General features: G+C 35.1%; 1 protein-coding gene across 5 annotated transcripts in view; it reads right to left on the reverse strand.

Moving 5' to 3' along the window:
- Positions 1 to 18,543, reverse strand: part of rap1gapb (RAP1 GTPase activating protein b) — a 94,360-nt gene that overhangs the window by 40,904 nt on the left and 34,913 nt on the right. For 3 of the 5 annotated variants that reach the window (XR_007186085.1, XM_048198964.1, XM_048198962.1), the window contains exons 1-2: positions 9,272 to 9,381; positions 5,488 to 5,523 (exon numbers count right to left, since the gene is read on the reverse strand). Coding sequence is in view for 3 of the 5 variants with exons in the window: in XM_048198964.1 (XP_048054921.1) it covers positions 5,488 to 5,523; positions 9,272 to 9,315 (80 nt within the window). In the remaining 2 variants the exon portion in view is untranslated. Of the gene's footprint in view, positions 1 to 5,487; positions 5,524 to 9,271; positions 9,383 to 18,543 lie in introns of those variants that run through there. The other 2 variants (XM_048198968.1, XM_048198969.1) reach the window with 2 other exon arrangements.

Below are 18,543 nucleotides of genomic sequence, written 5' to 3' on the forward strand. Positions count from 1 at the left end.
CTTTGAAGCTGCAGTGAAACTGTAATTTTGACCTTCGACCGTTTGGAGGCCAATTGAAGTCCACTATAAGGAGAAAAATCCTGGAATGTTTTCATCAAAAACCTTAATTTCTTTTTGAATGAAGAAAGAAGGACATGGACATCTTGGATGACATGGGGATGAGTAAATTATCAGGAAAATTTTATTTGAAAGTGAACTAATCCTTTAACATGCCTTTAGGTGTTCATTCATGTTTATTTCACGCTGTGTAACTGGTATTAAAGTGGAGGAGAGGAACAATTGCGTGCTTTGCGTGGTGGGTAAACACTCTACTGAGCAACATACTGACGGCCCAATCACTTCTGCTCACGCACCTGATGTCAAGTTGAGCTGCGTTTCACTTCCTTCCGATTCCATTTGCCCTTTTTATATCAAAATCACACAGTCTCAAACCTACAGCTCTTCATGCAATAAACTGAATCCAGTGTGAAGATGTCATTTACAGATACTAAATGCTTTGACTTCATATCTCATAAATGCATATTAAGAATGGTGATTATGGAGGATTCAGAGTAATAACAAGGGAAGCAAAAATATCATGTGTTTCCAACATAACCCATTATGCCATCTAAAAGTTCATAATTAATTCTCAACCAAGAGTTTTTTCTCATCTCTGTCCAACCAGTTCCCACGTCCGCTAACATTTACAGACTTTTACAGCAAGAAACTGAATTGTAATCAATCTGCTCCATTGTAAACCCCCCCACCCCCAACTAAAGTTCCAGTCAGCTCTCATGCTTTCCAGACTTCAGGTAAGAGGAAATAAGTTTTCCAGAGCTCCACGACACCATATACTGTAGCAGTGAACAATTTTTCAATGCCACCTTAAACATGTTTCAAAGCATTTTAATAATCTCTTTTACACTGAAGCACATTGTGCGAAAGCACAGATCTCTCGGGGTATACTTATCCTGTCAACTTAGATGACTTAAATTATGTCGCTGTGAGACATAGCTAACGTCCCCCAAAGTCCACAGCTGTCCTCACTAGACCAGTGTCCTCACGGAATCTGGGTGAACTAAAGTCCATACACAAACAAAAAACAAAGTACTGTTGGCTATATCCTACAATAACAAGACTTATTTGAACAATTATTTATTCCAAAACCACTTAAATGGTTCAAAATGTCCACTTACAGTTATTATGGCATTATCATTAGTGATCTGACAATATTTAACCATTCTGAGACATTGCATTGACTAATAACCATGTCTGCTTGACTGATTAACAGAAATGGTAGTCCATTTCATAAACTAAAGCTTCATCAATGGACGATAAATATTTTGATTTTCAAATTTAGCAAATGTTTAGTAAATATTATAACAAAACAAAACAACACAAAAAAAGTTTAATAGGCAGGGGTTTGTTAAAATAAATATTAGGAGCAATAGTAATATAAAAAAAATTAAATAAAAACATTAAACTTAAATAAACTTAAAACAAGTTTAATAAGCAGGGCTTGTTAAAATAAATATTATGCACAGTAAAATAAAATAAAAATAAATGGTTAACTTAAAACAAGTTTAATAGGCAGGACTATTAGTATGAGTAATAATAGTATGAGCAATAAAAAAATAAAATAAAATAAAATAAAATAAAACTAAAAACAAAATAATAAAATAAAATAAAATAAAATAAAATAAAATAAAATAAAATAAAATAAAATAAAATAAAATAAAATAAAATAAAATAAAATAAAATAAAATAAAATAAAATAAAATAAAATAAAATAAAATGGTCAACTTAAAACAAGTTTAATAGGCAGGGCTATTAGTATGAGCAATAAAATAAAATAAAATAAAATAAAATAAAATAAAATAAAATAAAATAATGGTCAACTTAAAACAAGTTTAATAGGCAGGGCTATTTGTATGAGCAATAAAATAAAATAAAACTAAAAACAAAATAATAAAATAAAATAAAATAAAATAAAATAAAATAATAAAATAAAATAAAATAAAATAAAATAAAATAAAATAAAATAAAATAAAATAAAATAAAATAAAATAAAGGTCAACTTAAAACAAGTTTAATAGGCAGGGCTATTAGTATGAGCAATAAAATAAAATAAAATAAAATAAAATGGTCAACTTAAAACAAGTTTAATAGGCAGGGCTATTAGTATGAGCAATAAAATAAAATAAAAAATAAAATAAAATAAAATAAAATAAAATAAAATAAAATAAAATAATAAAGGTCAACTTATTGCCATGCTTTTTGAACAATGTACCATGGTAATAAGGAAGGAGAAGGTATATAGGTAGAAGGTAAGGATTTTGTACATGTACTGTACATGATGCACGGTATTAATTTACCATGGTATTCTTTACCAGTACCTTGGTGTACCATATAAATACCATGGTATATAAACATGATAATCATTCAGTACCATGGTGCAAATCAAAGCACCATGGTATTCAACCTGCACTGCATCAACAGCATCACTTAAAAGCGTCCCTGTTGTCCCCGGCAGCTTTCATCCCCAGCACTTGCTTGTCCCGTGAGAAAGGACGCGGCGACACAACATCCAGCGCACAGCTTTTACAGCCTGTTTCTTATAAATCCGAGAGCCGTCTTAACAATTTTCTCAAGGCCTGCAAGATGAAGAACAGCCTAGAAAAGCCTACACGGGCCACGTCTCGGCAACTGTAACAGCAGAGACATTCATGCCATGAAGAAGAGAATACCAAGCTGATGCGTAATACTGATCTGAATAGGTCTAATCATAAAAGCATTGTGTCTCTAAACAGCACAGGCTCTGACAGCGGCAGTGGGCGTATATGAGAGGAAGTGTTCGGACGCAAAGTGCAGTGAAATTCCAAACATGCACGACAAAAGAGCCCTTGAAAAGGCAAACGGTGAAATTAATAACTGCGCTTTAACCTGTTTTTACAGTCTGTTCATTACTGTATTGTGTTTGAGGAGATTTTTGCAAAGAGAGTGTTATATTTTTATATATCCAAAGAAAAGGTAGATTAATCAGGTGATATTTGATCATTTTGACATTCACAAACTGATCAATAACTATGCCTAGTTAACCAAATAACACTCACAAAATCAACCAATAGCTTCATGAAGAGATAATGGATATTTTCCATCATCAAATGAAGCAAATGTTTAGAAAACACTGTATTTAATCTAGTGTCTTCTAATACATGTACAACTGAATTTGGATATTTATCTGAAATTAAACCACAGGATAATGGTACTTAATGTGTTACTTCATGTTTTATGCAACTAAAGTGAGCTATTCAAAGACTTATTGCCCGAGATTGTGAAAGTGAAAAAGAGGAAGTCAGAGAGATGGGGATATTAAGGAAGAAAAAGGAGAGAAAATAACTGTAGAAAAAAGGGATAAAAAGAATAGTATAAAGATAGCTAAAATAAAGATAGTTTTTCATGTGCACTGTTTCGCTTGGGTCTCTCGTCGCATTAGTATGCACTGCAGCGCTCATTTGGGATGATACACGCGGAGTGAAACCCAGGTCCCGGCATAATTATATTCCGCCATTCGCCCTCTCCCTTCACATTCCCTCTTCTCTCCAGACACATCCTCTTCACAGCCATTATAAACCAGCTTTACACATAACCGGCTCCCTCTGTAGTAATAACACTGTCAGTCAAGAAGACGTAAAACTTTCCACCAGCAGTTTAGGGTGGGGGTGGCTGATGCCAAAGCTATCTCAGAGTTTTCTTGTATTTGTGGGGTAACCAGATCCAACCTGCCTTCACAACCACTCACACACCGATTACAGTACTTGAGGTGACCTTTACGGTTATGGAATGTGATGACAAACTTTGTGCCTTGTGTCCAAACTCCATGTGTACAACGGGAAAAAATATTATGAAACGAAAGCCACAGGTTTAATTTAATGCAATATCGCCTAAGGGGTTGTGGTACACTACACTGAGAAAAACAATGATATATGTATAATACTAATTTTATTAAAGGATTAGTTCACTTTTAAATGAAACTTAGCCCAAGCTTTACTTACCCTCAAGCCATCCTAGGTGTATATGACTTTCTTCTTTCTGATGAACACAATTGGAGATATTTATTAATAAACATCCTGACGCATCCAAGCTTTACAATGGCAGTAAACAGAACCCACGAGTATGAGCTGAAGAAATTGCTTCCATCCACATCCATCCATCATAAAGGTACTCCACACTGCTCCAGGGGGTTAATAAAAGCCTTCTGAAGCGAAGCGATGCGTTTGTGTGAAAAAATATCCATATTTCACAAATTATGAAGTAAAATATCGAGCTTAAGCCAGACTGCCATCCGTATTAAAGTTAAGAGGAAAGTGTAAACTGGCATCACGTCAGTTACACTTTTTCCGTAAGTTGAATAGGGAAGGCGTAGAGTGTAGCGTAAGCTTTTTGAACTGCAAGAGTTTTACACTTTCTTGGTAAGTTGAATACAGAGGCAGTATAAAGCTCAGATGCATCAGGATATTTATTAAAATATCTCAGAGAGTGTTTTTTTCAGAAAGAAGAAAGTCATATACACCTAGGTTGGCTTGAGGTAAAGCTTGGGCTAATTTTCATTTGAAAGTGAACTAATCCTTTCATTAGAATTAAAAATTCTAATTAAATAAAATTATAATAAAAAATATTTTTATATATTATAAAATATATATTATATATAATATATAATAATATCCTTAAAACAAGAAAAAAAAAATTACTGAGCAGCAAAAAAGATAAGACTTGCTTTAAAAAAAGGTGTCCCCTGAATGTGTCTGTGAAGTTTCAGCTCAAAATACCCCATAGATTTTTTTTAATTAATTTTTTTTAACTACCTATTTTGGGGCATCATTAACTATGCACCGACTCAGGCTGCGGCCCCCCAAGCTCTCGACTATAATACAGTGCATTTACAAAGTTCACTTTTTGATTCTAGGGCACCTTTAAAAAATAATTAAGAAAAACTTCAATAGATATTCTCTAATAACAAGCATTTTAATACGTAATTTTGCTTCTCAAGTACATTTATCTTGTTCTACACAAGAAAGTTTTGTGCTGCATCCAATTAAACTTGGAAAATAAGAATTCCCAAATTCCTACTTGGAAAAGTCCAATAAAACGTCACTTGAAATTTGAATTTCAATATGGAAACACAGTTATTATTTCCTCTTTGCGCCTATACCAAGATCCATCAAAGACTTATCAATGGATAATATTTTTAAACGTTTTTATGGAATTTCTGTATAAATATTGCATACAATAAATACAGTGCTTGAAATGTTGCATGTACGGAAGCCCGCTGTGCCCTCTCTTCTTCAGGAACATGTTTTGAAATGAGCATCGGGAGTACCGGCACTTTTATTTTTCCACTTCAAGCACTGATTAAATATGTTTAAATTTGTTCGCTAACATTGCATTACATTATATGCATTGGTTTAGCACTAGCACTATGTGTGTAAACTGCATTTAAGGACTTACCAAATATGTCTTGATCTGGAGCAGGTTTTGTCCACTCTGTGAAGGAAAAACAAACATGTTATTGGTCAAAAGCCAAAAGCATTTCAAATCTGACAGAACTGTAAAGCTCTTATAGCCATTACCCAAAAATGGAACTAATTGATTCATGCTTTTAACACATTCTGGCAATCAATCTCCACCCAGAGCCTGCTAAATGCTAACGGCTGATCAATTCAGAGCTGACTGAAACTCCTCATGCACTTTAACACTTGATGTGATAATGACTCAGCAAATCTATCAAGTTAACAAAGGGTGAGGGCCAATAGGATAATGAAGAGCCACTGGAGCACATCATCAATTAATACAAGCAATTTCCATCACTAAAATCCCTTGAAACATTTCCGATCAGCGTGCGGTGTGTGACACCTTTAACCCCTGATCTTGTTACTTTGTGTTTTTGCACAACGCTTTGAGTCATTTTGAAGGAAAACTCAACAGTTCTGCTCAACAAAAAGTCCTACAATTGTACCGAGGGCATTTGCGGTTGTGAGGCGCTAATGAGAGAAGCAGCTTCTCTAACGTTTCTCTGAAGAGCAGCTGCGGCTTTGTTCTAAGAATACTTTATGACTTCACTTGGTATAAAAACAGCTCTGCCCTCAGATTTGAATAAGACCTTTCGTGAATATCAAAATAGACAACGCTGAACACAATGGCAATTTTGCGTGAAAAAGAAACCTCATTTTTCTGGCTAACCTAATTGGTGTCATGTTGTTTCTTGCCACAAGGTGGTTCTACAAACCTCTCTTTTTGGTTAAAACAAAGAAAGTGTTGAAAAAGGACCAATAACCATGATCAAATCTTTCAACAAAAGATCGACACCGAAAGTAACCATCTTCCGACCAGATGCATCGGAAAATCTCCCTTTACTGCCTTTGCTCTAAATGTCAGACCTCTGCAGGGCTTGTGAGCTGTCAATCACAGCACTGGTGCGTCCTCCAACCGTCTGCTGAGTGCAAGGGAAAAGAGTGGCTGTTGTGTCAACAAAATGAATTAACACTTCAGGTAGAGCATATAGAGTAACAAATATTGTCATTACCTTGAAGGAAAGGACAGTGATCTTTTATTAGCTGCTTAAGCTAACAGTCCACCAGATTTATTTTGGATAATGAAGTAGGGCTGTCAATCGACTAAAATGTCATTTTAATTACATGATATGTCTATTATTTAACCAAATGGTAGTACTTTATGCTAAAATTTATATTCTTAAATGACTTATTGCTGAATTTAAAGGATTAGTTCAGTTCAGAATTCAAATTTCCTGATAATTTATTCACCCCATGTCATCCAAGATGTTTACGTCTTTCCTTCTTCAGTCGAAAAGAAACTGTTTTTTGAGGAAAGGTTCTTTATTGGCATCTATGGTTCCATGAAAACCTTTACATCCATGGAAACTTTCCACATTGCACAAAAGATTCTTTCTAGTTGAAACAGATTCTTGAGATTCTGTTCACTTAAAGGTTCTTTAGGGAACCAAAAATGGCATTGCTGCAAAAAAAAAGCCTTGTGTATAGGTATAAAAGGCATTGCACGATTTGGCAATTACAAAAACTGATTTTAATTTAAAAATGTAATTAAACAGTATATAACATAAGTAAACTATTCTATCTACACAGATTCACTGTAAACACACAAGAGTTCAGGAGTAAATATTGGAGCCCAGTCGCTGACTGTGAAAACAAGGCCTATAAACCACCACATGGGGGATCAGTGTGTGTTTGTACGAACATGTGTCTGTAAACACGCTGGATCAAACAGAACCGGTTTCAGATTGCTTATGCAATCCAAAATACAAACCTGTTAAACCTGATGATGTAGGTGAAATGCCAAAGACCAGCAGATGTACAATACACAATGTTTTCTATCATAGGTTGTTCTATTTCTATAATCTGTTATTTCAACACAAAAGTGCTTTAAACTTCACATATAAAGTTTCAGGGAATAGATACAAGATGAATGTCACAAATCACTACTCATGACTCGAGTTTCCCTCTTTGTTTAAAGAAACACATCTGAGCAATCTCTGACATCATCTTACTGTCATCAAACTCTCAGCGTTCCAACTGAACCGTTCTAACCAAACAGGCACAACAAGACGGTGTCTGTCAAGTGACAACATGTGCAAGTATAAAATGCACATGCATAAGTAATAATATTTTTTTATTAAGTTTAAATAATAATAGTAATAATCACATATTTACAGTCAAACCAATATTTATTCAGACACCTTGAACATTTCATTTATTAATACAGTTTATTCACTATAGTTTAAAAAAATGGTAATAAAATATGACAAGAACTCAGAGTTAAACTGTGTCAGAAAATATTGATCTTAATTATGTCAGATAACACTTAAAATTCACTTAGAGCTATGTTACACACTACATGAAAGGTAATTTTCAAAAATCCATAATAGGGGAGCTTTAAAGGGATAGTTCACCCAAAAATGAAAATTTGGCTGACAGCGGCAGTGATGTCTAGCACTCATTGAAGTATATGCGCGAGACATCACTGCCGCTGTCAGAGCGCGATCAGACCTCACGAATCGAGTGATGAATGCCGTTGGACATAGTGGTGTATTAGAGGTAAAAAATGATATAAATACTGTTCGGTTTCTTCCACATTTTAATGTATATCTGTGTAAAAAGGCTTCTCGAACAAGAAAAAATGTAAGGCCTAACTTGATTTTGTCCATTGAGAATTGATTGGATGCTTGTGGTTTGCTATTGCTGTGATGTCGTATGAGTGACAGGTTGTCCCGCCCTCGTGCCAGTAAACACGTCATTAGAGAACAAGTTGCAAGAGGGAGGGGAAGTTATTCTGATTAAAGTTTACGAGAATAAAAATTAAAAAAAACAATAATGGATAAATCATTCATAATAAATACTGCAATATTCCATAAAACACAAGAACTGACCATTTTGATTTCATGGTCACTTTAAGCTAAGACAAAAATAATTTTCAATTATGGTCCTGTGTCAGTTTTTCCACATATACCATGTTTAACACATGTACATGTCTATATAATGTGTTTATCAGGTGTTTATCCTGAAAAACCTCATGACGAAGTGATATGTAACTAATGCTGTCAACAAACCTGGAGCAGGTTACAAACTGCTAAGACTTGTCTTGCAAGTTAGTCATCAATTTTTATTTATTTTATTTTTTTTTTAAGACTGTTCATAACTTTAAGTCAGTTACATAAAAACGTACATTGACCTAATTTGATACCGAAAGTAAGACCGACTGCCCCTTGACTAACTGTTAGCGGGTCATACTAGATTTTAAGGCCTTAACATAATGGCTATGTTTATGCACCTGGAACTACTTCATAGCCCTGCAGAAAATTAATCAGCACCTCGAAACATACATCAACCAATCAAAATAAAGCATTCAGAAATGGTACGAACATTGATTAGAATACATCATGCTTGCTGATAACACCAAAGCTATGACTCAACGTAAACTACCAATGAAAAGTCTAATACATAAGTGGAATTGATTTTAAACAAATCTTTAAAAACTCTTAACAGCTTGATCAGGTAGTCAACATCTGCATCCTAGAGCTGGAAGTTGGCATCTAAAAACCAGAGCAGCCAGTGAACATTAACTACAATACCATATAAACATCCAGCAATGTGTTTCCTGCTCTGTGAATGGTTACTCACAGAACAAATGAGAATTCAAAGTCACCATCATCTGTCCTTGTCACACACATGCCTCACAAATACTCAGTAGTCTGTCTTACCCCCCATATGCTCCAAAAGTAAAGCTCCTCTTCCTGTGAGACATTCTTCTGTTTTTCCTCAACCTCCTTCTCTAACAGTCTCTTCTCCTCCGTCTGTCTTTCTTTGACAGAGGGTACTTGTTTTGTGCCTCTGTCTCAATGTGTGAGTGTGTCCCTCCTCTGCTTCCCTCCTCTCGTCCCTCCCTTTCACTACCTGAGATGGAGGATCCAAAGCTATGAGCAGGTGCTTGCTTTTCAAATGATTTCTTTACTTGAAGACAAATGTGATGAAAAGAACAATTTGGTAAGGTCTTAGAAATATACAAGTTGTAAAAATATGTGTGACCCAAACCTAGCCATGGTAAACACACACACAAAAAAAACACTATAAAAACCTGCCTTTTTTATGATCCAATTTGTCATGTTGTATGAATTAACTGCTGTCATGAGAGATAGAGAGAGAGAGAGAGAGAGAGAGAGAGTGAGAGAGAGAGAGAGAGAGTGAGTGTGTGTGTGTGTGTGTGTGTATATATATACTATACACATATATATTAGTGCTGTCAATCAATGAAAATAACAAATGAATCACGTTCTGTGCATTTTAAATATTTGTTACATTATTCTCAAGGTTTTCAGCCTTGAGTGGAGTTTATTTTTTTTTGGCATTTTTGTTCACAAAATAAAAATAAAAATGATTTTAATGCAGACATTTGAAACATGTCTATCACAGAAGAGGTGTATTCACATTACTTGTGTATAAAATGTATTTTTATCAACAACAACAAACAAAAGTCATGTGATTGTATTTTTTGTGGTCATATTGAACAGTTTGTACAAAAAGAAATGAAAACAAAACATTCTGCTCAACACTGGATATAAAGCTCTAACATAATAAAACTTCCCAATGGTCCTGTACAACTGATGAAATTAGTCAGCATGACTACATTCAATAAATTCAGACTAAACGTATATCCTAAAACTTCTTCAATTAAATCTTAATCGAGAACCAGCTGCACTGTGACACTCTGTCATACATTTAAAACATAATTTTCTCAGGCAGAATTTATAAAGACAAGTATATATAACCTTTGGTAACCTCAGGCTCAGATAAATGAATGTTTACTGTATGGAAACATCGGCAACAGCACAATGTACTATCTCATCTCATCTCACATCAGCTGATGGAGAGCTCAGTGTGAGTACATAAACATCTCGTGCTTGCTCGCTTCTCTTTCTCTCAATTAGTTGTTGACATTGGTTGTTAAACAATCATTTTCTTTTTAATTTAATAGTAGAATGACCGTTACTACGGTAACAACCCATTACTCTTTTATAACTCATTAAACTTGAATCTCAGTTATGTTTCATTAACGTTTGCAATGCTTCTCATAAAACTCTTTAGGCAAAAAAGAAAAATAACACTACCCATAATTGCCTGTGCCAGTTGAGCTAGCCCCCAATCCTTCATCAAAACAGCCTTAAAAACAGTCTAAAACAAACAAAAGTGACCCAAGGGGACATTCAAAGTCAACTCAGTAAAAGAGATTATTTTATAGGTTGGGTAGCAGTTACTGTCCTAATCTGAGAGATGGATGGCTTCTAGCGTCTGTGATAGAGGACATTTCATAATCACTTTGAAATGTCGTGTCATGGGGTCGGACTGTCTGAGACAAAAACCATTATGGCTCTTCTTCTACAGTTAATGCTAAAAGGTGACCATTCATTTTTAAAGGGACGTCTCCAGAGAGTCCCAATTATCAGTGGGTATTACCATTTGCTTAGGATTCATGTGACAGTTTCAGTCGGTAAAATATATTTATACAGTATGTTGTCTAGTTCAAATGTGGCTTGTGGTAATGCCAGTACCAATTGCCCATCATTTCATTCCTCTCTTCACTGGCCTCATAAAAAAGTGGCATAATGGCAAAAATGTTAAAAAAAAATTATAACAAATATTATATTTAGCATGTCACCTTTAGCATAACTAATTTTTACAGCCCATGAAACTATGAAATCCCAAAATTTTAGATAGAAGTGAAAATTGGCAATTCCCTATTCAATTTACCTAAAACATTATTTAAAACATTAAGACAAGTAAACAGTCTTGATAAGAAAATCTGCTCTTAAAAAATAAGAACAAATAATCAACTTACAAGCAACAGCATAACATAAATACAGTAGAACAAAGATACAAATTAAATAAACAGTGCTTTTCAGTTTTTTAGCTCTATAACAGTAATTTTCAGGTACAGAAATTGAATTAAGCAAATGTAAAATAACACTGCATAGTCTTCACTGTATAATTAAATATAGATTAATCTTATTAATCAATGTTACAAATGTTATTCAGTCAAGAGCAGTGAGTGATTTCTTTCGAGTGACGTCTTTTGTTGTTTGATTAACAGACAGCAGCAAGAATATCAGGCTGCTGTCACTTTAAGACATAATGCACGGATCCGATATACTGATACTGTACACATGCGTTTTCTTTCTCAAATGTTTGTTCATTTAGGACACAATGGACTATGTCTACTATGTCTTTGACATAATTTAGTGTGAATTTGTCCATTCAAGCGCAAGACGACGTGAAAAGATCTCAATTCAGTATTCGCATTCTGTCTGAGACACGGCTGTCTGGGCGAGTAAAGAATTCAGTACAGCTGTTCAACTGCTCATTAATGCAAATATCTAATCAGCCAATCACATTGCAGCAACTCAATGCATTTAGACATGGTCAAGATTATCTGCTGAAGATGATCAAACTGAGCATCAGAATGGGGAAGAAAGGTGATTTAAGTGACGGGCTGGTCGGAGTCTTTTGCTTATATTTTGGGATTTTCACGCACAACCATCTCTAGGGTTTACAAAGAATGGTTAAAATTCAGATGGTAGGGTCAGAATTTGGTGTAAACAACAACAAAAAGCATAGATCCATCCTGCCTTGTATCAATGGTTCAGGCTGGTGCTGGTGGTATAATGATGTGGGTGATATTTTCTCTGCACACATTGGGTCCCTTAGTACCAACTACCTACCTAACCTACCTGTGTATTGTTGCTGACCATGTCCATACCTTAATGAACCCAATGAACCCACAGTGTCCCATCTTCTGATGGCTACTTCCAGCAGGATAACGAGCAATGTTACAGAGTTTATGTAAATTTTAGGGTTAGTGATGTCACTGACCCGGGAAGAAGCTTGTTGTAGTCCTTACCAGCCGTTTGTTGTAGTCCTTAAACAGTGAATTCTTTAAAAGAAAATATCTCCCTTTGAACTTTGAGCATCATAACTTTGCAGATGTTGTTTATGCTCTAACAGCAACATTACACACTAACTAAAGTTTGTGCCATTGCTACTGTTTAGGACTTTTTTATGAACATTAATAAATTAAAACTTGATACATCATAATTTTGGAATACTCATAAACTGATATGCAAAGTTACCCTCTCTCTGTCTCGATGTTCTCTGTGGGGATACATGGAGGTAGAAACAGGACTATTTACTTTAGTTAATCTATGAGCAGCTGATACGGGAAGGGCACCAGGAGATTAATTAGTCTTTAACAGTCTCTGTCACACACACACACACAGTATTAAGAACAGGTCAAAGAAGTCAAAAGCAGCTACAATGGGGTAGTGTCCTTTAAAAGAACAGAATGGCGCCAGAACACTGAGATGTTCAGAATCACGCTGAGATGTTCAGAATCACACGCTCAGTAATAAAAAAGAAAAGGGAAATTAAAAATGCCTTTACCACACAAACATAAAATGTATCAACTGATCTGAATTAAGCACAGTATTTCTTGTAAAATGTCTAAATTAAGTCTATGGGCTGAAGTGCTTTCTGTTGAATTTAAGGGAGTAGGTTAACTGGATTGAGGTCTGGACAGTAAGTTCCTGAAAAGCGTTAAGTGTAAAGCAGAAATGTGGCAGAAAGGGATTTGGATCAGCACTGCCACCATGTGGTACTACACTCCCAATGCACATCCCATAATTCAACACACAACACTACAGTACCACATGTAAAAATAATGATACATCAGTCTTCAATTATATAATGTTACTTCATTTCTATGAGGCAACTAAACAGCGTGATGTTTTTCCCCAAACCAGTTCAGTGCAAATCCAACCCTGTTTCATTGGGTAAGGGGTGTGGAGTAGGGTTAGAGGTTAGTATTTGTTGTAGCATTGCGTAGGCAATCAGCACTGTGATTGACCTGACCAATGAAATCTTTAGAATCGGCTACGGGCAGAATTTGCACTGAATAGGTTTGGGGGAGAAAAACTGGGAAACTGAGAACCGGTTGTCCGTGCAAGACTTCTAAGTTTCGTTTCCGAAAGCGGTTCTGGTGTGATGGGTGGGCGAAGTGCGGGGAGCGCATCCTTTAATAGAGACGTCTCACCTCATGAATATTATAGCAATGAATGCACTGAAAAGACCTCGCGCTACTCGTATATGTCAGATATCAATGAAGAGAGAGAGAGAGGTGCACAAAGCGATTAATCTTTAAAAGATCGCATTCTCAATTTCATCACCCACATGATCTAATTCCTAAATGACAATGATTCACCCATGCATATTAAACCTTTGACAAAAATAAATGGTAAATAATTGCATTGTTACGTCACTAGATAGCAACAAATTACTGCTAAAAATATGTCTATCACTGAATCATTCTTTCAGAAACAAGTCTTTATGAATCCAACTTACAAAAATATTGTTTCACCTGTCTGGATCTTACATGCGTGTTCAAGCATCTTATCTAATTTGTGGCAACACTTTACAATAAGGTTCATTTATGAACTAACCATGAGCAATACATTTGTTAATGTATTTGTTAATCTTTGTTAATGTTAGTTAATAAAAATACAGCTGTTCATAGTTTGTTCATGTTACTTCACAGTGCATTAACTCAATTTACAGGAATAATAAATACAAAAAGGACTGTTGAGTATTGTGCATTTTTCCCTTACTACTATTTTTTATTAGTTGTTTAATTATTTTAAATGGAACCGGAATTGTTAGGCAGAACTGGAATCGGAACCGGAATCGGAACCAGAAAATTTCTTGCGATTCCCAACCCTACTCCCGAAACTGCAATGATACACAACATGGTAGCCATAGCAACATTCTGGCATCTTGTGTGTTTGGTATCTGTTATTCTGGCCAAAGAAATATTATAGCAACAAAAGACTCGTTATGTTCAGCAATTTTAAATCAAGTTGACAGAGGTGTCGTGTTTTGCTTATGCCTGGAAAGGCTGCTTCACAGGGTGTGTTTTTGAGCTTGTTGTTTAAGCTTTGATCATAAAGCAATCGAGTGTACGGAGTTATTAAAGTGAGCAAGTGCAGATCACAATATTTTGGTCTTATTTTCAGCATAAAGGGCTGCAACTAATGATTATTTTGATAATCGATTAGTTGGCCAATTATTTCTTCGATTAATCAATTAATTGGATAAAAAGCCCAATTTTCTTTTTTATTTTGTTTTACTGACAAAACACACTATTCCACATTTTGCCCAATGCTGTCCTTCAAACAAACGTGCCAACTGAATGCTATGAAAACTTAGTGAAAATATTTAGTGAATTATTTAGTGAATATATCTATATGCTAAAGAGCTTAAAGGTGCCCTAGAATCAGAATTTGAATTTACCTCGGCATAGTTGAATGACAAGAGTTCAGTACATGGAAAAGACATACATTGAGTTTCAAACCCCATTGTTTCCTCCTTCTTACGTAAATCTCATTTGTTTAAAAGACTTCCGGAAAACACTCGGATCTCAACATAACACCGACTGTTACGTAACAGTCGGGATCATTAATATGTGTGACCCCAATATTTGCATAATGCCAGCCCATTCGACGCATTAGACAAGGAAAGGCAGTATTAACGGCTGGATCTGTGCACAGACAAGGTAAGCAAGCAAGAACGACAGCGAAAAATGGCAGATGGAGCAATAATAACTGACATGATCCATGATATCATGATATTTTCAGTGATATCTGTAAATTGTCTTTCTAAATGTTTCATTAGCATGTTGCTAATATACTGTTAAATGTGGTTAAAGTTACCATCGTTTCTTACTGTATTCACGGAGACGAGAGTCGTTGCTATTTTCATTTTTAAACACGTGCAGTCTGTATAATTCATAAACACAACTTCATTCTTTATAAATCTCTCCAACAGTGTGTAATGTTAGCTTTAGCCACAGAGCATAGCCTCAAACTCACACAGAATCAAACGTAACCATCTAAATAAATACTTTACTCACATAATTCGAAGCATGCATACAGCATGCATGACGAACATCTTGTAAAGATCCATTTGAGGGTTATATTAGCTGTGTGAACTTTGTTTATGCGATGTATATACAGTCCAGAGCTCGTGGGGCAGAGGGAGGCATCTCCTAAAGGGGCCGTGCTGAAAAAATCAGTGCATAGTTAATGATGCCCCAAAATAGGCAGTTAAAAAAATTTATTAAAAAAAATATATGGGGTATTTTGAGCTGAAACTTCACAGACACATTCAGGAGACACCTAGGACTTATATTACATCTTGTAAAAAAACCATCTAGGGCACCTTTAAAATAAAGAATTCTCATGTTTTGGGCAGCTTGTACCTTTCCTCCATTAATTTTAGATGCATTTTGTCCACCGAAATGTGTTATTTGGTTCTGTAATTTAATGCGACTGGCGAAAGTTTTCTGTGCACGGTGGGCAGATGCGACTAATCGATAATGACATTAGTTGTCGATGATTTTCATTATCGATTATTAGTGATTTTATCGATTAGTTGTTGCAGCCCTAAAGCATTTGGATTTCTTCTTTTTTTTCTTCCTTTTTTTTTTTGGTGGCTTGTTCATGTTCGCTGTTTTTCAAAGCAAGATCTGGCAACATGAATGAGTCAAGGCTTGTACCGCATTCCCTGTTGATTTCTTGCACCGTCTGCACATAAAGAAGAGAGAAACATTTCTGATGCATGTTAAAATATGTCATTAACAACTAATTGTTCACTTTGGTTAAGTACACACTTTGTAGAATTTTTGTAAATGCAGTTGTCACTACCTGCATTTTTCGGGTGCCACTACCGTAAATGACTGAATTGTGTGTGTACAGAACAGGATTAAACACTAAAAGCTGAACTGACACCCGAATTTAGCTGCAGTGTCTATGTGGCCATAGTATTGTATGAAAAACAGTCATTTCAACAGGAATCCACACGATTGGGAGTTCCGCATGAGGGAGAAAGGTTCTCCGCGCAGCTTTCATTTGTGTTCAAGTTGGCCATTCAAATTCGCCATGCTAACCAACAGAAAGCTGCTTGGTTTGAAAGTAACTTCTGTATGAATGGTGATTCATGCATCGCTACACTATTGACAATAGACGAATAGAGCATTTTGCCAACAAAATAAACAAAAATAAATAAATAAATAAATAATAATTCTAACGTGACTGCCCCATTAAAATTAAATATAGACTCCTGAGTTGGTGAGAGGAGAAGAGTTACTGAATGAGGTTTTATGACATAGTCCCTTCTGCTCAATGTCAAGTGTGGTTACCTGGCAACACGTATCGCTGTCGGCTGTGAGATACGATGCTGTCTATTGTGTCTTTCAGCACTTTGGATAGCGACCGGCATCTTAGGGCACATGTAGACACACAAACAATCACAAGCGAATTCACTGGAGTGCGTGTTTCTTTTCCAAGAAGGCATGTTATTTATCAAGTGCGGCGTGAATGACAACAGCATGTGTTCTCTACAGCAACACATCAATTTACAGCTGCTGTCTGCTGAGAAGAAGAGCCCTGCACACAAGTTTTTACTGAGTGCTTAGGAGAGACAGGACTGCCTCTGGCATGGGAATGCTAGAAGTTAAACTTGCCCAATCAAATAACCTCCATCTGAGCAAGGTTCCAGCATCTCTCTTCCGGCAATGTTTTTAACAAAACAGACAACAAGACAGAATCACTAGTGGTGTTTGCTAAGGCACGAATTATTGTAGCTCACTGGTCATTTGATTTGAAGTAATCTGTCACGCATCATTTGTGCTATGGACATGAATCATTAATGTGGCTATTACTTTTCTAACCACCCATATCCCCATTCATGCACATAAGAAAGAGCTGTACTTTTCTAGATATTGGGTCTTTAACAGGAGTTTTATACTGCAGGGGCAACAAAAAAATGCTCAATTTTGTGAAAAATATCTAACATCATCTAACAAGGGGTCCCTTATCCATCTCTCTATTAACCTAAGGACACCATGTTATTTTGTTATTAAAATATTACTAGTTTGTCTTTATTTCTACCAAATGTATTTGTACAGATTTGTAATATTACTCCAAAGCAGAAAATAAAGTCATACAACCAGCGTAAACTCCCTAGAAGTTTAGCAAAGATGGAGATTTAAAAATAAAATCAAAAATATTTTGTTGCGAGAATTCAGCATATTTATTTCTTTTATTTGTTTTATAACTAAAATGAATAAATAAATAAAAACTATTCCAAAAGCACTCTCACAGACAGTGTTGTTTTAGTATTAATTACATACTATTAAAGTATATATATATATATATATATATATATATATATATATATATATATATATATATATATATATATATATTTATATTTATATTTTTTTTTTTTTTTTTTTTTTTTTTTTATATATATTTATTTTTACAAATTTGTTTTTGTTTTAATTTTAGTTTTAACAATTTTATTATGTGCTTTTGCCAATTTTTTTTTTTTAATATTTCTATTTAGATTTAATTTACTTATTTTAGTTTTGGTAATTTTATTACTGCAACTTCAGTTTTATTTCAGTTAGTTGCCAAGGCAACATTTCTAATTTTAGTTTAAGATTTTAAGGTTAAGTTTTTCATCTAATATTCATATTTTATTTCAGCTTTACTTCATTTATTAAAAATTACTTTTAATAGTTTCAGTCAACAACAACTGGAACAACAACCTCAGTTTGAAAACACAAGACATTTCTACAGACCAGAATTTCATAGTAGCGACTCAAGTCAAATCACTAACAACACCCTAGCAATGATAAAGCAGCACTCAAAACACCCTAGCAACACCATGGCAACCACCCACAACACCTTAGGTGAATTAGTACAGAAATATCCTCTAAAAATCAAGTTCATCCCTCAAAGCCCCCCGGAGTCAGTGATCGTGTGTATTGTGTAACTCTCCCGATTAAGTTCCTCCCTCCCTATTTTGGGAATTTGCGTATTCATGTATCGCCACAGCTCGTCTGCTCCCTGTGTGCTCAGCCTTAGAT

This window comes from Megalobrama amblycephala, linkage group LG8, assembly GCF_018812025.1.
Source record: "Megalobrama amblycephala isolate DHTTF-2021 linkage group LG8, ASM1881202v1, whole genome shotgun sequence".
Lineage (NCBI taxonomy): Eukaryota > Metazoa > Chordata > Actinopteri > Cypriniformes > Xenocyprididae > Megalobrama > Megalobrama amblycephala.